The sequence below is a fragment of the Gracilinanus agilis genome, chromosome 1 (assembly GCF_016433145.1).
Source record: "Gracilinanus agilis isolate LMUSP501 chromosome 1, AgileGrace, whole genome shotgun sequence".
Taxonomy (NCBI): Eukaryota; Metazoa; Chordata; class Mammalia; order Didelphimorphia; family Didelphidae; genus Gracilinanus; species Gracilinanus agilis.
Genome location: NC_058130.1, coordinates 92408639 through 92429164, shown reverse-complemented (window position 1 = coordinate 92429164; position 20526 = coordinate 92408639). Strand labels below are relative to the sequence as shown.

Genomic DNA, 20526 nt, shown 5'->3' with positions numbered 1-20526 from the left:
AGCTAGACCATCTGATTCATTTGTATAAAGATAGTTCCTTAGCATGCAGTGATTTTCATCTTTATAATTACTAGTATTTGCCTGACATTTTTATTCTAAGAACATAAAAGTTTTACATCTATCCATTGCCAGGTTCTGCCTCACAAGGAAAAAAAAATTTTGACTTCAGAGAGAAATACCTTTTCTGAAGTCACGAAGCACGTTGAAGCAGAGCCAGAAATAGAACTCCATACTTTTGATTCTTGAATCATTGCTTTTCACTAAGACTTTAAATTGATAGACAGAGATTATTCTTTACAATAGATATGCTGCCGACAAATAAAGCTTGAGAATTTTTTTCTTTAGTCCAGAGAAGGCATTGTCATGTATTTCCCTGAGCTCCAGAATTATTGAAGCCCAGAAATACAGCAGGAATTTTGCCTTTCTTCATTCTGTTTGTTAATGTGTTCCCTCTCTCTTTTTCATTCGTAAGAATCCTCAATTCTGTTTATTATAATAGAAAAAATTGGTTTTGAAATTCCTAGTGTTTTTGACTACTGAGCTTTGTGTAGGAATCATGAGTTGATTTAGCAGCAAATACCCAAAGAGGATGTTGAAATCAGTTTCCATTTGCTTAGGGGTTTGGTGCTTGGCAATATCACAGGTTGTGACAGACACTAGGAAAGGGGGAAACCAGGTTGAAGACAAAGGGCTAATTTTATGCATTGGGTTTACTATCTCTGGATATAGGTATGTTGAGATGTTTAGATAATGTGATGCTAAATGCTGAATTTAGATAATGTAATGCTAAATGCTAAAATTGAGTTGCTTTTCAAAGGTCCAAAGGTATAAACATATGAATAGTTGTTTCCTAGGAAAAAAAAGAATTAACTCCTGCAAGATTTTCCCTTAAGTATGTTGCTAAACTATGTGTTGTTGCAAAATTCTCATTGACTACCTTTACCTGCCCTGCTTTACCAGCCCTTCCCATGAACCATACTAAATACTCCAGAATTTGACCTGTAGTAGAAAAAAAAATTTTTTATTTAAGGACTAATACAGCATTCTATACTTTTGCTATGAGCTTCAAGTCCAACCACTGTTGCTTTTATATCCTCAGTTAACTATTCTTCCCAACTTGAATTTCAGCCTCTGATTTTAAAGAAGTCTGAATTTTTTTCAAATCCAGATGTTATATTTGTGAATAACATTATAAATAATATTTTGTCTAGGAGGAGATTTGTTAACTCTAGAACTAAACTTTATCAGTCTTTAATAGCAACCGCTTTATAATGGGTGCAATATTAGTGTTTTGTATTTAGGATTTATATTAGAATATGTTTTCTGAAATGCCAAAATCAATAAAAAGATAATGTGTGTCTCCTATCAAACTTGAATATTAAGTAAATATATCTGAAAATTAAAAATTTTGAGCCATTGTTTTCTTTTATTTAATTAATTGCTTCTGAGTATTTTCCCATGGTTACAAGATTCATGTTCTTCCCCCCCCCCCCCCCATAGCCAATGCTCAATTCCACTGGGTTTTACATGTGTCATTGATCAAGACCTATTTCCATATTATTGATATTTGCACTAGAGTGATTGTTTAGAGTCTACATCCCCAATCATATATCCCCATCAACCCATGTGATCAAGCAGTTGTTTTTCTTCTGTATTTCTATTCCCACAGTTCTTCCTCTGAATGTGGATAGTGTTCTTTCTCTTAAGACCCTCAGAATTGTCCTGGATTGTTGCATTGCTGCTAGTAGAGAAGTTTATTACATGTGGTTGTACCACAGTGTATCAGTCTCTGTGTATAATGTTCTCTTGGTTCTGCTCCTTTCACTCTGCATCAATTCCTGGAGGCTGTTCTAGTTCACATGGAATTCATCCAGTTCTTTATTCCTTTGAGCAAAGTAGTATTCCATCATCAATGGATTTCATAATTTGTTCAGCCATTCTCCAATTGGAGGGCATCCCCTCATTTTCCAATTTTTTGCCACTACAAAGAGTGCATGGTGAGCCATTGTTTTGAGTGATCTTAATACATGTCTTAACATTTAATATAGAATCCCAGAGTTGGAAAAGACTCTTAAGTGTCATCTAATCGAACCTGAACCAGAAGCATGAAAATCTCAGTGATCCTGATGCACTTCCTCCTGAAGCAGCATATTCCATTTCTGAACAGCTCCAGTTATTTGGAGATGTTTACCTTTCACTGAGCCAAAATCTACTTCTCTGACTTTTACTTCTTAGTCTTTTTCTGTTCTCTTAGACTAAAGAGAAAAAAGCCTTAATTTCTTTTTAATGAAAATCCCTCATATATAAAAACAGCTATCATATTAACTGTATCTTTCATTTCTCTAAAAAGCTTCAATTCTTCAAGCAGCCCTCGAATAGCATAACTTTTTAAAAATGTTTTGCCTCCATTTCCATTTGGTTCATTCTATTCCTTAGAGCAACAGTCGGCAACCTTTTTGGCTGTGAGAGCCATAAACACCTGTGGAAGGAGGAGGATGGAGGGGGAAGGCGCTGGAATATGGGGCAGGGGCTGAAAGGCCCCCTGGGGCACATCCTGGGGCTCTGCCCAGACTGGCCAGTCGGGAGGTGGAGCCAGATATGGCACAAGAGCCATATGTTGCCAACCCCTGTCTTAGAGAGTTGTTTTCTTCAGTGAATTTTATGCCTCCATTTCCTTTTGACCCATTTTAGTTTTTAGGGAGTTGATTTGTTCAGTGCATCATTCTCTCTCACTCCCCAAGCTGTTGAGTTTTTTGGCTTATTATTTTATTTTTTAACTTCCTTTCAAGTTCTTCCAGGAGTTCTTTTAGGTCCTGATATCCTTTCACACTTCCTTTTGAGACTTCAGTGTTTCCTTTTTAGCATTATTGTCCTCTTCTGAATTTGTAGCATTTTTCTAGCTATATTCAGTGTTCCATGTTACCATTTCCCTTGTTCTTTCATGGACTGGGCTGGTTCCAGTCTGCTGCTTCCCTGCCAAGTGACTTGGGCTGGACAGGCCCCCTGCTCTGGGTGCCTTCGGTGCTCTGCTGCCACATGAGAGTATATAGTTTCCTGTAGTTCTTGGCCCCCAATTCTGCTCCCTTATAGGATTAGGCACTCTGCTACTACCTAAGAGTTTGTAGGTTTCCTGCCTTCTATACCTGAATAGAGCAGCTTAGGCTGGGTGAATTCACATTCTGCAGAGGGATTGGGGGAGTGTAGTGTCCTTTAGTTCACCATCTTAGTTCTAAGCATCTGGTATAATTTTAAGTCCCCTTGCTATCCTGATTATTCCTCCTAGACATGTTTCAACTCATCAGTGTCCAGTATGGTACCTATGATATAACATGATACTATAGATCAGTGATAGGCAAACTATTCCTCGCGGGCCAGATCCAGGCCTTGTTTGCCCGTCACTGAATTGCTTAAGGCAGTGATGGGCAAACAAGGCCTGGAATCTGGCCCGCGGGGAATAGTTTGCCCATCACTGCTATAGATAATGACCTAAGACACAGAACAAAATAGCATCATTTATTCTGAGCACTATATGTCTATTAGTCCATCCTAAGATTGCATTAATTATCATATCACATTGTTGAATCATGTTATGAATTTAATGAAACACTTTTTCCCCATAAAAATTGAATTCTTTTTAAAGTGAAATTTTATTATTGTTTTTTAATCTACAAAATTTCCCTTGGCATCTATCTCTCTTTGCTCCCAAAGAGCTATGTATGTAACAAAGAATATTTTCTTTAAAGAAAAGGGAGAGGGGGCAAGTGGATAGCTCAGTGGATTGAGAGCCAGGCCTAGAGATAGGAGGTCCTAGATTCAAATCTGGCCTCAGACACTTCCTAGCTGTGTGACCCTGGGCAAGTCACTTGACCCCCATTCCCTTACCACTCTTCTGCCTTGGAACCAATATACAGTATTGACTCCAAGACGGAAAATAAGGGTTTATTAAAATATATATATATATTAAAAAGAAAAGGGGGGGTTGGCAAAACCAATCAATTCACTGTGGGTGGAATCTGAAAATATATACAATGTTTTACATCTGTAGGACACTTAACTCTGCAGAGGTCTTCCCATTTCTTCCCATATCCCATCTTTCGGAACAAACTTTTCTTTTTAATATTGTAACATTTACTTCTGATTGTTTTGTGGTGGTTCTTCCAATTTACATTTGGATTTATTTGTATTTGAAGCATTCTTGCATATGATTGTTAATAGTTTGAAATTCTTTTTTTGTTGTTGGGGAAAAGGGGAATTGTTCATGTCATTTGATTTTATATATATTTTGGAGAATGGCTTTTGGTCATAACTATATTTGTTAGGTATGTATATTATTTCTTATCACAGAAACTTGATACAAAGATTTTTTTTATTCAACTGCTTTCATGTCCTGGATGCATTTTGTTTTTGTAATCAAAGTCACTTATTCTTTTGTAGTTGTATTTATCCCTTCTTTGTTTGGATTCATCTCTTACCCATAATTGTGAAAAGTATATGACCTGCTTCTCTTCTAATTTTTAAATTATATGATCTTTAATATTCAGGACATGCATTCCATTTTGAATTTATTGTAGAATATAGCATAAGATATTGATATAAACTTAATTTCTGCTTGAGTATTTTTCAGTTTTCCCAGAGTTCTTATTAAATAGGGTGCTCTTTCCAAAGTAATTTATATTTTCTTTGGGCTTATCAATTTCTGGCTTATTGAGTTCTATTATTTTTAATTCTTCCTTATCTAGTCTGTTCCATTGAGTTACTTTTCTACTTTTTAACCAATACCAAATGGTTTTGATGACTGCTGCTTTATAATATAGTTGGAGGTCTGAAAGTACTATTTCCTTTCATCCTATCTCTTACTGTTATTTTTTAATATTCTAGATCTTTTGTTCCTCCCAATGAATTTCATTATTATTTTATCATGTTTTATGAAGTATCCCTTTAATAATTTGATGGCTATAGTATTAAAACTGAAAACAAATATGAATTGATTTCTAACCATGCTTGTATAGTTAATATTTTTAAAAACCTAAATTTTGGTTTGTTAGGTTTTCTTCAATATTCTAACCTGTTAAGATCTTTTTGGATTGTGGTTTTGTATTAGCTTTCTACATTAATGCTGAGTCATCTATAAGTTTGATAATATACTATCTATGTCTTCATCCAAATCATTGATAAAGATGCTGATCGTTGTCTAGATGAGAGCAGTCTTGGTGTCATCCTGAAGACCTCTCTCCAGGCTAACATTGATCAGCATTCCCAGTCCATTCACTGCACAAGTTCTAAGTCCATCTAGTTTAGCTATACTGTTGTTTTGACCTCAAGTGTCTCTTGAGGTTTGGGTGGTCACAGGTTTAGACCCAAAGGGGGCCCTAGAGGCGATCCATTTTACCCCTCCTCACTTACCAGTGATGCCACATTGAGGCCCAGCAAGGTGTTCAAGGTCACATGAGTCAGAAGTCGTGGGGTCTGGACTTGAACCCAGGTCCTCTGGTTCCAAATTCAGCACTTTCTCCACTATGTCTTCAGAATCTGTCAGATACCCAACTGAAAGCCAAGTGTATCTTGGGTATATTTTCCTGATTTACCAGCCCATGTATGACATTTTCCTCAAGATGAAATGTTTAGAATTCATCCTTCCTCATTTCTGCTTAGAAACCTTAGCTGTCTTTAAGGTTTGGGTCAGTTTCCACCTTATATGGGAACTAATAACTGATTTCCCTACTAGTAATATTCTTTGTCTTATCTAAATACCTTTTAAATATTCTCTATTTACATAAGTCTAGAATCTCAATAGTATGTAAACTCATTGACAAAAGAGATTTGGGGGCCATTCCTAGGTGATAGATATTCATGACATTATCACTTCTGTCTTTCCTTCATCTATATATACTTTCTTACCAGGCTCCTCAAGTTTCTGAATTTCCACTCAGAGAAAGGAGCAAATTTTCTTGTTGGGCAGTACTATTCCACTGCCTTTTGTTTTGTAACCCTGTTCATTTTTACAAAAGCATATCCTTCCATTTCCCTATTTTTGTTTTTAAAAATATTTTATTGATGCCTTTTGGTTTTTTACATCAGTTATTTCTGATTATAGTTGTTCTCCACCACATAGCCCAGGGATTCTTAACTTATTTTTTTAACCCTTACTTTCTGTCTTAGTAATTTCTCTAAGACAGCAGGGCAAGGGCTAAGGCAAATGAGGTTAAGTGATTTGCCCAGAGCCATACAGCTGAAAGTGTCTGAGGCTAGATTTGAACCCAGACCCTCTTGGCTCCAGGCCTGATACTCTATCCACTCTGTTACATAGTTACATAGATCAGTGATGAAGATCCTTTTAGAGACAGTTCTGAGCCTTGCTCCCATCCTACCCACCCCCAGACTGAGTACTGTGCTGGTGCTCTCCCCCCCCCCCCATGGCATGCCCTGCTCCTCCCCTACATTGAGTATTGGGTGTTCCCTTACCCCACACAGGGGAGGGAGAAAGCGTTCCCATTGGGTTGCTGGGCAGAGGGGTGGGTGAAATGAGGAATGTCCTCAGTGAATGTAGAGAGGGGGAGGGGAGTGGTCCTAGCATTGCACTCTCCTCTAGCTCCGGTGCTCCCATTGGGCTATTGGGCAGAGAGGGGGGGTGATGTGAAAAAAATGTCATCAGGCATGGTAGAGAGGGGGAGGGGAGCAGCTCTGCCCAAAGTCCCTCTACCTTTCTAGTAATGAACTTGGGGGGGGGTGCCTACAGAGAGCTCTCTGTGTGCCATCTGTGGCACCTGTGCCATAGGTTTGCCTTCACTGCCCTAGATTCTTAATTTTTTTATGTTCTGGACCCTTTTGTTAGTCTAATGAAATCTATGGATCTTTTCTCAGAATATTTTTAGATAATAAAATACATGTGATTTCAAGGGAAACATTAAAATAACAGTTATTGATGATATGTGTTTATGTGTATGTATGTACATATATATTAGACCATATTGCATCCTATTAATTCAAATTTGATGTTGGGATAAAATGAGACACTTTTCCATCTGACTGTGGAGACTTTTGACTCTTCAGTAGGGACTCTTCAGATTTTTCCCACCACGATTCAGCTGTTTTAATCTTCTCTCACTTCCTAGGGCTTTCTTCTCCTACCTGCTTCTTCAACTTCCTTTTATGTGTTTTCTTCCCTCCTTTGAATATAGCTCCTTGAGGGCAGAGACTGCCCATATTTTTCCTTGTATCTCTATCCTCAGCAGTTAGCACAGTGCTTGGCACTTGTTGCCTTGCATGCCTGCCATTGAACATTTAACAAATGGAGGTTTACCTAGCCCTAACATAGCAAAAATAAGCAACAAGGCTGCAGGATGATGTAAGCCCCTCTTGTTTCCAGATAATGTCTAGTCAGCAGGGCAGGGTGTGGTGACTTTTGTAATCTTCAGATACCCACCTTGTCTTAGGGGTACTGATCCTGTAGGGTTCAAAACTTTAGGTAACCTCCAAATTGCCTAATACAGCCAGAGACTCCAAGAGACTGTTAAGCTGAAGCAAGTAGCTTTTTGCCTCCTTTTCCTAAGCCGTGTTGGAGAAGGAAGGAACCCTTTCAGATACTGGTCCTAGCACTAAAAGAAAAGTATATTTTGTCATCTGAGATTGCTAAAACTTACGAATTTAAATGTCTTTTAATGTCATTTTTATTTGCATTTTGTTGTGTGCATGGTTCGGCTGGTCCTTTTCTCCTTCACATGTGTTTGTTTATACAGGTCTTCCCACGTTTCTATGAATTCCTTGCATTTGTCATTGGTTTCACAATGCTATTCCATCACATTCTTATACCACAAGTTGTTTAGCCATTCCTGAAGAGTTAATCCTTTCCCTTCCCCTGATTTTTATTGCTACAAAAAAAAAAATGTTTTGAAATTTTTGTTAAATGTGAGACCTTTTGTCTCCAGAAGTGGTGAGCAATTTTTTTATGAAGTAGGTAAAATGTGAGACAGAAACAAATAACACTTGAGACAGGGCTTGAAGAATTAGGGAAACATTGATTATTGAAGTACAGGGCTCTTAAAGTGACTATCTTGTTATTTATTATGTTTCATCTTTTAAGTTTCTCAAGTCGGTGGTTTCTTATAGTTTTTGTTTATATAGTTGGTTAAACTTCTGAAATATGTAATCCTAGAAAATAAATTATTTGGCCAGGTCCATTGCCTTTTTATGAATGTGAGTTTCCTGATCTATAAAATGATATGGTTGAATGGTAAGGTTCTTTAAAGTCCTCAACTCCAAAGTCCTCTGAGTGATTGTATAAAAATTAGCCATTTTAACAGCCATGAAGCACATTACATTATCTTCAGTGTTTAAATATCATACCGCAAGTTGTCCAACTGAAACTTACAATATAGCTAATGATTTGGGGATGGATGACCAAATAAATTATGGGAAATGGAGACCTATGTGAAGTGATGCAAAGCAAAATTAGCAAAACTAAAATAAGCAGATTATGGATGTGTGCATGTGAATGTATGCATGTATAAACAACGGTAACAGGAATCCATGGGCTTTTTTGTTTGGTTAAGATGTTGAAGATTTTATATAAGATTCTTCCCCCCTCCCTTTTATTTTGTATGTCTGTTTTTCTTTTTTGGTTATTGTTTGTAATAAAAACCTTTAAAGTTAACCAAAGTGTTGGATGGATAGACTTTCTAAATCTATCACTTCATAGACTATTAGTTAAAAGAAAACTCAAAGGTCATCTTAATCAGATTGCAAATTTTTACAGGAAAAGAAGGGTTGAAAGAAGGGAAGTTATTTGCTCACCATCAAAATTAGTGGCAGAACCAAATATAGTGCCTATAGAAGACTCTTAATAAACAGTCATTTAATTTAGTTGAAGACAAGGATCTGAGTCTTCTTGATTCTTTTCCCTTGCACATCCTCTCTTCCTCCTGTGGTGCCCATAGAGCAATGGCAGTCATTGAATATTATCCACATTGCACATATCATTTCTGGAGTCAAGAAGTTAGTTTATAATGCATCTAGGAATATTCAGTGCTCTTAGAAAGATATGGGCCTAGTTTGATTCCTTTTCCTCTTTTTTTTTTTTTTAGGTGTCTCATTCAGTGGCTAAACTTGTATTAGTTAATTTCCACTGGCAAGTCTCAGAGATACTGGAAAGGTAAGTATTCAGGTGAACAATGAAAACTGTTAGTCTGTTTTTTACAATTTGAAAACAAAGCCACCACCACTAACTACAGTTCTCCTTTATTGCCCAGAAAATTACTGTTGTATTGGTGTTTCTTTTGAAATGGTGGGATTTGGAGTCATTGGAAAAGCCATTTCATTTTTCAGCTGTATCCTCCCTAAGAGCAGAGTCCATTCTGTGAATGGCAAGAATGTTGGGAGTTTCTTATCAGAAAGTGATCAAAGTGTGGGATTCAGGAATAGCAGATGAGTGCAATAATCTCAAAGGAAAACTTCAGTTTTTCTTTTTAAATTGCTCATCAGAAGATCTACTTGGTCACATTTAAACTGTTTGTGAAGTTTGCCCTTAGTTTTGAGAATCACTAATATACCATCCCTACTTCTTTAAACTTAGAAGCTGTCTTGTCACAAATGATGATATTCCAAATTGATGGTCTTCTTGAGACATCAAATTATGTAGTGAAATCTAAGTTGTGATTCTCCATTAGGCTATTTATGCAATGTTTTTTTTGATCACAACATTCATTTAATGCTATCATTGGATTAATACTCCTTTGAGGCTATTTAGAGAGTCCTTAATTTTATGAAACCTATTCCCTTTAGAATCCAATATAAAGCTCTTGTGGCATTTCAAACTTTTCATCACCTGACCCCTTCCCTGCCTTTCCAGACTTCTCACACTTGACTCCAACCCCCTCTTTAGCTATGTTGGCCATTTTCTACCTTGCACAGATTGCCTTCTTCTGATCTATTCCTTTTTTGGCTTGTTTCCCATACCTGGAGTACTCTCCCTATTATCTCACCTCTGTCTCTTGGCTTTCTTGAAGACTCAGCTCATACCCCATCTTTCTTAGTCCTGCATCTCCATCCCTCTACCCCCATCCTCTCCTGCTAGAGCTAGTTAGCATGTGGTCTTCTCCATTAGATTTTGGATCCTTTGAAAGCTTGAATAGTTTTTGCCTTTCTTTATACGCTTAGCACAGTGTATGACAGATGGTAAGCCCTTAATAAACACTTGCTGACTGACTAGCTACCCACCTCTTTGTAGAATGCTAAGTGAAGTAGTCTCCCTTAGAACCATAGAATTTCTTTTTATTTATTTTTTTGGTTGCGTGTAGGAGCAATTTTTGACCATCATTTTCTAAATTCTAACATTTTAGGATTCAGATTTTCTCCCTTCCTTCCTTCTCCCTTTTCCAAGGCAGTAAATAGTCTTATATAGATTATACCAAAACTTTCATAAAATGCATATTTCCATATTGCTCATCATGATAGTAGATATATCACACAGATGATAAACATTTCACGGAAAAAATAAAGGGGAAAATGGAATGCTCTGATCTGCATTCAGACTCCAACAGTTCCTTCTTTGGTTGCAAATAGCATTTTCATCATGAGTCCTTTGTAGTTATCTTGAAAACTTATTTGCTGACAATGGTTTAGTCCTTCACAGTTGATGATTGTGTAATATTTCTATTACTGTATACATTGTTCTCCTGGTTCTGCTCACTTCAATTTGCAGCAGTTCGCATAAGTATTTCCAGGTTTTTCTGAACTCACCCTGTTTTTGTCATTTCTTAAGGTGCAATAGTATTTCATTATAACCATATACTACAACTTGTTCATCCATTCCTCAAGTGATGGACAACCCTTCTGTTTCTGACTCTTTGCTACTACAAAAGAATCAGAATTTAAAGTTGAATGGGACCTTAAAGGTCAGTCAGTCACTAAAATATCTTTGAGAACTAGCCTTTGGGACACTAAACATTTAAACTTCTAATGTAAAGAAATGTTATTGTGAAATAAAGAGCACTAAATAAAGAGAACTTTAATTCAAATCCCTCATATACTCTTCTGTATCTCTATCACTGAGAAAGTCGTTTGGCCTTTCTGGGCTTCATTATTTTCATCTACAAAATGAAAAAGAGGCAGATACCTTTAGTTTCCTTTTCTCCCTAAATTAGAGATGCTGTGATTTCTTGGGGCAGCCTTTTCTAATATGAGACAGCTCCACCTAGAAAATTCTTAGTTAGGAAGTTCTTCCTCATGTTTGGACGGAATCTGCCCCCTCATCCCTCATAGGTTCTTATCTGACTTTTCACAGCACAAAAAATAATTTTGTTCTTAAATCTATATATGACAGCTTTTCAGATATTTGAAACCAACTATCATGGATTTTCTTTGTCTTCTCTACATAAAAAATAACCAGTTTCTTCTACCTTTTCTCATATGGCATTGATTTGAGACAGTTCTCCACACTCTGCCCAGGTACTGCTATAAACCATCATTCTGAGTTCCCTCATGCACATACTCTTGAGTTGCACCAATGTCACTCTGAAAGTATTATGCCTAATCCTTTTCAGGGTTTAGTTAGGTTTGCCATTTCCTGTGATCAAGACTCTGTTTATACCAAGGAATACTGATACTGCATTAGCTTTTTTAACAGACACATAACATTGCTCACATAATAACTCTTGACGTTAATGTGATGAGTTATTAAAACTAGAAATAAAACCAATAACATTCTGAGAATGGTTCTTAGTTTTCTGTTTGAAAGAGGGCATCTTCACCTCAATAAGTTGCAAAAATAATACATTAGGGGGTGCAGCTGGGTAGCTCAGTGGATAGAGAGCCAGGCCTAGAGACGGGAGGTCCTAGGTTCAAATCCGGCCTCAGACACTTCCCAGCTATGTGACCCTGGGCAAGTCACTTGACCCCCATTGCCTACCCTTACCAATCTTCCACCTATAAGTCAATACACAGAAGTTAAGGGTTTAAAAAAAAAATAAAAAAAATAATACATTAGGAATGATTCTACTTCTACTTATATTCATAATATTGCAGTTTAGAGACTAACTATGATTTGTATCTCAAAATGCTTAAAGTACTGCATAAGCAGTATCTCATTACAGATTAGTGTATAGGGAAACAACTGAAAGCATAGTAGATTAAAATGGGGAAAAAAATATGCTTTTTCCTAGGAAAAGGGTTTTTGTTTGTTTTTTGATAATAAAAAAAAGGCATTTACCTAAAGCCTTAAGAAATATATAATGGGGACAGCTAGGTGACTCAATAGATTAAGAGCCTGGTCCAGAGTTGGGCGGTCCTGGGTTCAAATCTGTCCTCAGACATTTCCTAGCTATGTGACCATGGGCAAGTCACTTCACCCCCATTGCCTAGCCCTTACCACTCTTCTGCCTTTGAACCAATACACAGTATTGATTCTAAAATGGAAGGTAAGGGGAGAGGGAGAGGGAAAGGGAGAGGGAGAGGGGGAGAGAGAGAGAGAGAGAGAGAGAGAGAGAGAGAGAGAGAGAGAGAGAGAGAGAGAATGAGAGAGAATGAATGAGAGAGAATGAGAGAGAGAGAATGAGAGAATTTGGCTCTGATAATTTGAAGCTTGTGAACCTGGAAATGTCACAACTGTTATCTCATATACTAAATCATAAAGGGTTTTCCATCCACAATAGTGAACTTTTCATGCAATCTCCCCTCTCCCGCTATTGAAATCACTTATCCCTTGGATTTTCACATACATGATTTATGCTTAAAATATTTTTAAACTTTTGATGAGGTTTAAATTCATTATCTCATTTGAGGTGTTACAGGGATTATTATATATATGTTTTATAGGTGAGAGAACTGAGACTCAGAATTCCTAGGAATAGTTTAGAAACCAAAAAGAAAAACATATTACTTTCTTCTGTATTGCCCCATACAGTTTATTCAGACTTTTTGGCCCACCATTCCTTTGTTTAAAGAGACATATATTTGGTTATTTTTGGATTCCTACTTTTCCTAAAGGTAAAAAAAAAAATCCCATTTTTTGTCTTTTAGACACAAGTCTAATTCTGCTCAGCTGTTAGTTGAGGCCCGAGTTCAGCCCAGTCCATCGAAACATGTGAGTACAGACAGTTCTCCCTTTACGTAAGTGTCCGCAGACCTCTACATAAAGCAGCTTTTACATAATGCAAATTTGCTTGTGGACATGGGGAAGGGAGGGAGGGAAGCAGGAAAGGGGATTCATGCCTGGGGGAGGGAAGAGGGCTGGCATGCGGTTAAAAGACTTATTGGGGCTTGGTACAGAGAATTGAGAGCAGGAGGAAGAAGGCATGGGGGCCAGGGCCAGCTACATGGGGCCTGCATGGATCTTACAGGTTCAAACACAGACAAGATTGGCATGCAGAGGTGGGGGTTAGACATAGAGTACACAAGCACAGATGGATGAAGAGACATGAGGGGGCCAGACGTGCAGTGGGTCAGAGGAGTCTCCTCTGTTGGCACTGAAGGTCTCAAGTCAAATCAAGCCCTGATCTAGTGGTGGTCTCTCTGCATGTTCCTTCTTTTGCTTTCACTTGGAGGGTTTTTAGGGGGTTGGTTTTGGCTGGGAGGGTGCAAGGCTGTGGAGCAGGAGTGGAGAGAGAACATGATTCTGTATAGTAAAAGTAACATAGGTGAGTTTTTGGAATGTGGATTTCTTTCAGAATTCTTTGCATAAAGTCAAATTTGCGTAATGCGAATTTGCATAAGATGAATTTACGTAAAATGAGAACTGTCTGTATCTCCTTCTTTCAGGACCACAGCTCTTCTTTCTAAATTTATATTGCTATTTGGATACTCATCTAACACCATTAATGTAATAGGACTTTGTTTAGAGTGAGACATGCTGAAGATGTTTCCTCTTTCAAATTCAGGCCTTAATCTTTATAGCTATTGTACAAAAATATTTTCCATGCAAATGGGGAATAAAGTTAATGTCATTCTTTGAAATATGTTCATTTTTCCATGTCACTTTCATTATGTATGTATACCCTGTGCTTCAGCCAAATTAGGTCATTTATTGTTTCCTATACATGCCTTGTGCTCTCCCACTCTGTGTCTTTATTTATGTTGTCCCCTATAAAAAGATCACTTCATTTTTGCTGAGTCCATCATATCCATCCTTTAGGGTCTGTATTGGAGGCAATGAAGGTTTCCCTGATTTAATTCCTTTTCCCAGCCAGTAGTAATTTTGCTGTCCTCTTAACTCTATAGAATATTTCATTTTACTCATGTTAGCACTTCTCTATGTTGCCCTGTATTGTGAATATGTTTACTTCTGTTTTCTATTCCTCACTAGATTATGTGCTTTCTGAGAGCAAGGCCTATGTCTTGCTCATTTTTGTATCCTCCACAGTGCCTTGATACTCACAAAGTATGTGTTTTTTACATGAATTAAAAGCCAGGTCACACAAGTTTTAAGTATATCATCTCCTTGCCACTTAAGAATGAATTGTAAAATGAATCTTGCAGGGAGTGGTCCATCCTAAAAATGATATTCCATGATTTTTACACATAGTGCTTTTTATCTCTAGTGACAAGGGAAGAGAAGAAGGAGCAAATTCATGTTAACTAGTTTCCACATTTCTTGGAATGTGCATAACTACCTTTTGCTAAGAGATGACCAGCCTATACTCTTGCATAGATTTTAAAAATTTTTAACTTGAGAAATGATAATGGAATTATGTTTTAGAGAGTGGCAGAACAGACATACTCTTTACCAATAGCATTTGATGTCTGCCTAAGTGGAATATTAAACAATCATGACAAACATGTCATTTGTTCTCTAGTATGTTCCAGTTAGCACTAGGATCTCCATAAGCAGTCCATAAATATTAGTGTTCAGTGGTGCTGGCATATTGCTTTGGGTGTGTGACAGAATCCAAGTTATATAATCGAAAGATCTTAGATTTAAAGTTGAAAAGGGTGCTTTGAGAATATCCTTATCACATTTGAGGAATCTGAGACCAAAATAAGTTAAGTGACTTGCTGGTGGTCATACAAGAAACAGGTGAAATTCAAACTCCAGTTTTCTGATTCCAAATCACAGCTACTGCTTTTCATACTACATTGATGCTGTCTCTTAGGCACAGGTATGCATGAACCAAGACTTAGAGGAAAGTCCTTCCTTGCTTGAGACTTTGAAATGCAAGGAAGAAGAATTGATGCATAGGAAGGGTTTGAATCTCATAAGAAGAAAGCTTCTCTTATATAAGTGAAATTGCTCTGGGAATTATGTGGAAGTTTGAAATTGATAGGAAGCTCTGTCAGTCTATGATGCCTTTGAATGCTTGCTGAGTGAGGAGACTATACCTGTTTGTTATGGTGAGTTGAAACAGAATCAAAAGATATTCTCTGTGCATTCTTGAGTTTGATATTAAACCAATATGGAAACTTCTCATTTCATAAGATCATAGACTGGAGGGAGCCTCAGAGGACATTTAGTCTGCCTTCCCATCCCCCATCCCATTAGGAAGCTGAAGCCCTAAGAAGTGAGATAACTTGCCCCAAGTCCCACAGCTAAACAGATAGGGAGTGAAGCATGACAGGTAGCCTAAGTCACACGCAAGGTATGAAACCTTAAAGGAATCTAACAAAAGGAAATAGGGATTTCCCAAGTCTTATTCCCTGCTATGGACCATGTCTTTCTTAATGTCAAGTTTGTCTAATACTGTTGATGCCTGTAAGGTCTTGAATAAAGCTACAGCTTTGATTTAGAGTAATATTTACAGATTCAATCCCTAGTTTGTGTAGGACATGGAAGGACAATGACTCTTGCTTTGAGGTTACAGGCCAAAGCTAACCAAAGTTATTCCATAGCTATTCTGACTTGTAAACACCAAAACAATAATTTGATTATCTTAACTTGTCCCTAAAAATAATTCTTTCTTGTCCTCACTTAGGAAGGTGACAAGAGTAAAGTTCTGAATTTGTGATTGTAAGATAATGAATTTCAAGTCTGTTAACATTCAATCATGTATCTTCAATAAGGAAGGTCTGCAACTATTTTGTAGACTAATTAGTTATTGCCTTTTCCCAGGTAATGGTACATTCCTCCCATCATTGTGCAGTGTGCATGCAGTTTGTCCGAAAGGAAAATTTACTCTCTTTGGCTTGTCAGCACCAGTTTTGCCGAAGCTGTTGGGAGCAACATTGTACAGTGCTGGTGAAAGATGGTGTAGGAGTTGGTGAGTTTACTGTAATTTGGACTGAAATTTAGAATTAACCTTGGTCTTGTAAACACTAGGGAGAGTGTTGTAGATAGTGGGTTGAATTTTCCTTTGGAAGAGTGAAGTATTTTTATCATCATTGCCATCCCAAGAGGATGTTCCTTTTACTTTTAAAGTAGCGTGTAAATTAAACTTACTTGTTAACTGGTTCTTTTTCTTCTAATGTGGCTTACATGTTACTGAAGCAAAATTAATTTCATTGTCAAAATTTCATTCTGCTGGGGGCATCTAGATGCCTCAGTAGATAGTGAGCCAGGCCTAGAGATGGGAGGTCCTTTGTTCAAATCTGGCCTCAGGCATTTCCTAGCTTTGTGACCCTGGGCAAGTTCCTTAAGTCTAGTTTTTGCTGCTTTTCTGCCTTAGAACCAATGCATAGTATTGATTCTAAGAAGGGAAGTAAGTTTTGTGTGTGTGTGGTTTTTATTTAATTCTGTTCACGATTACCAGTTGAACTAAACTAGACCAAATATAGGCCATTTCCCCTACTCAAATCTGGCTCCTCTAAAACTTGTGCTTTCCCTATAATTGATTTATTTTCCATGTATTTTTTTTTTTTTTTTTTTTGCTTTCAGAGAGTTCTCATTTTGTTGTATATAGGCTACAATTGGGCCAGTACTTTTTATTTTATAATACCTGAAAATTTTTTAGCATGAGTGCTGGTGTTTATGTAATGTTGAAGGATTTTCGATTTCCACAATTTTGGCAACATGTTAATTTCTTTTATCTTTTTGGTTCTTTGCTGTGGTCATGAGAAAATTCTTAGATTGATAACAGATTAATAGGTTGTCTTTCATTAATCATCTTCTGTTATTCCCCATGAAATCTGATTCATCCTGTGATACAAAAAAACTACATGGAAGTTGATACCTTTAATTTTCATGTATATATGCCTGTGTTGGTATTTCTTAGGAGTCTCCTGTATGGCTCAGGACTGCCTTCTCAGAACACCAGAGGATTTTGTGTTTCCTTTGCTGCCTAGTGAGGAGTTGAAAGACAAATACAGGCGCTACCTCTTCAGGGATTACGTGGAGGTATTATTTTAACAATTTTGACACTTTTTTCCTTTCCCTTCACCACTTCTTTAAAGTTTTGACTGTGGGCTAGAACAGAGGGTGCTGTGAGAGTAGCCAGGTAGAATCAGGAGGTACTAAGCTCAAAGGTTTTTATCACTTCTTGGTTTCTCCAAAGAATCTTTCTCATTGTTATTTATTGATCATTTTTGTTTTTGTTATCTGTAAATTCCTGAGTCCTCTTCCATAACAGTAGTTACTAGTTTTGAGGCAAAGTTATATCTTTTTTGGACTCAGAACAATTACTCCAGGTGACTCAGGACAAGTCACTTGGGTTTTGAACATTGGAATTTTTATCTATAAGACAAGGGTTATGATCTTTTTTTGTCTTCCTTACAGTCAAAGGCAAATTACTATTATTTTTGTTCTCACCCAGCTTCATCTATCAGGTGGCACATTTTTTTAAACAGATGCAGAAACTAAATCTGAGATTCAGAGACACACAACTAGAATAAAAGCCAGGTCTTCTGTACTTTTCAGTAGAACATATGCAATTCTCCTGTACAGTTTTCTCCTTTGATGATTTTCTTCATGTTGGTGCTCTCTGGTTACACCTTGAATAACTGGATTACTTTTTAATTTTAATTTAATTTAAATTTTCTGGTTCCCAATCTTTTTTTCATTTGGCATTTAATAAGCATTTATTATGGACAGAAGAGCACTGTACTGGTGAAGGTACAAAATAAAACAAGACCTACCCCTTCCTTATTTTTATAGAACTTAAGAGCTTATGGAGTTGAGGGGCATACAGGACAGATACACCAGAATATAATACTATTCAATAATTACATGTCAGTATAGAACATACTTGCCTACATGAGCTAGAAAGTACAATGGGAGGACTTGTATCCTAGATAGTTGCCAGAATAAAAAGAGGCGTCCCATTTCCTACACATCTACTTGTGCAAAAACCTAGCAATTGTGCCAGACCTAATAATGACCTAGAAATCCAATAAGATAAAAAGAAATGAAAGGGATAAGCATAAACAAAGAGGAAACAAAATTTACTTTTTTGCAGATGGCTTGATGATTTACTCAGAGAACCACACGCACACTCACAGAAAGTCAACTAAGAAACTAATTTGAATAATTAATAGCTCTAGCAGAGATAAAGAATATAAAATAAACTCACATAAGTCATCAGTATTTCTGTGTGTTACCAACAAAATCCAGCAGGAAGAAATATAGAAAGAAAAATTCTATTTAAAATAAGTACAGATAGCATAAAATACTTGTGAGTTTACCTGCCAAGATATGCCCAAGAACTGGATGAACACAATTGCAAAACAATCTTTGCAAAAATAAAGACAGATTTAAATAATTGGAGAAGTATTGATCTCTCATGGGTTAACTAAACCAGTTAATTCATTTATTTAGTGCCATATCAGGGGGCAGCTGGGTAGCTCAGTGGATTGAGAGCCAGGCCTAGAGACTGGAGGTCCTAGGTTCAAATCTGGCCTCAGACACTTCCCAGCTATATGACCCTGGGCAAGTCACTTGACCCCCATTGCCTAAAAAGAAAAAGAGGGACATAGTCTCATATTTAGTGCTATATCAGTCAAACTAACAAAGAATTCTTTTAAAGAGCTAGAAAAAATAACAATTCATCTGTGGAGGAATAAAAGGTCCAGATTACCAAAAGAATCAGTGGGAAAAAAGGGGGGGGGGGGTGCCTTTTAGCAGTTCCAGATATCAAACTATACTAAAAAGTTATAATCACCAAAACAATTTATGCTGAATAAGAAATAATGGGTGATCCATGAAACAAATTAGGGACTTACTATACAGAAGTGCATAAGTACAATTGCCTAGTATTTGATAAACCCAAATATTTTACCTATTAAGGCAAGTACTATATTTGGAAAACTGGAAAGTAATCTGGCAGAAACTAGACATATTAATATCCTGCATTGTATGCTAAGACAAATTTCAAATAGGTTCATGATTTACACATAAAGGGTGATATAAGCAAATTACTGGGATATGGAAAAATTTTCCTATCAGGTCTGTGGATAGAGGAAGAGTTCATGACCAAATAAGAAATTACAGAATAGGAGGTAAAAACGTAATCAAAATTATCAAGAAATGTAAAAGTTTTCAAACAAGCTAATGCAGCTAAAATTAGAAGGAAACTGAGAAAAAATTTTTGTAGCAGGTTTCTCTGATAATGATCTCAATTCTAAAATATATAGGGAACTAAGTCAAATTTATAAGAAAAAGAACCATTTTCCAATTGATAAATAATCAAAAAATAGGTAGTTTTAAAAGAAAGAAACCCAAATCAATGGGCACAAAAAATATTCAAAATCACTAATAAGTAGAGAAATGATGATTAAAATAGCTTTAGGGTACCACCTCATATCCAATCAGATTGGCTAAGATGACAAAAACAAAAAAAGAAAATGCTGGAGATGTGAGAAAATAGATAAACTAATGCACTTTTTTGGTTTTTGTTCAGCATTTTATTTATTTTAAATATTTTATTTTCCCAATTACATGTAATAATTTTCAACACGTGGTTTCTGAAATAAGATCTAAATTTTCTCCCTCTCTTTCTTCCCTCCCCCCTTCTGGAGATGGTAAGCAATTTGACCTGGGTTATACGTGTATTTTCATGCAAAACATACTTCCATATTGATCATTGTTGTGAGAGAATATTTGTATAAAATTTTTAAAAACCAATAAAATAAAAACACAGATAATAAGCTAAAGTGAAAAAAAAGTATGCTTTGATCTACATTCCATCTCCAACAGTTCTTTCTCATAGCATCCTTTGTCATAAGTCCTACAAAATTGTCCTATGTCCTAGTTCATTGTATTGCTGAGAATAGCTAATTCTTTCACAATTGATTATCATATAGTTTTGCTGTTACTGTGTACAATGTTCTCCTGGTTCTGCTCACTTCACTCTGCATCTGTTTATGTTTTTCTAGTTTTTCTGAAATCAGACTCCTAATCATATTCCATATGCCATAATTTGTTCAGCCATTCCCAAATTAATAGAATATCTAACTCTTTGCCACCACAAAAAGCTGTTATAAATATTTTGGTATAAGAACATCCTTTCAATTTTTTTGTTAATCTCTTTGGGATACAGACCTAGTAGTGGTATTATTGGATCAAAGGTTATGCAGTTTTGTAGCTCTTTGGACATAGTTCCAAATTGCCCTACAGAATGGTTGGAGTCAGTTCAAAGCTCCATCAACAATGCATTAGTGTCCCAATTTTGCCAC

General features: G+C 36.7%; 1 protein-coding gene across 2 annotated transcripts in view; it reads left to right on the top strand.

Annotated features, from left to right (window-relative positions):
• The window catches only part of ARIH2 (ariadne RBR E3 ubiquitin protein ligase 2), a 67724-nt gene that overhangs the window by 30491 nt on the left and 16707 nt on the right, over nucleotides 1–20526 (top strand). For both annotated transcript variants that reach the window (XM_044680034.1, XM_044680108.1), the window contains 4 exons: nucleotides 9081–9148; nucleotides 13012–13075; nucleotides 16034–16181; nucleotides 17133–17254. In XM_044680034.1, coding sequence (XP_044535969.1) covers nucleotides 9081–9148; nucleotides 13012–13075; nucleotides 16034–16181; nucleotides 17133–17254 — 402 coding nt within the window. The remainder of the gene's footprint in view (nucleotides 1–9080; nucleotides 9149–13011; nucleotides 13076–16033; nucleotides 16182–17132; nucleotides 17255–20526) is intronic.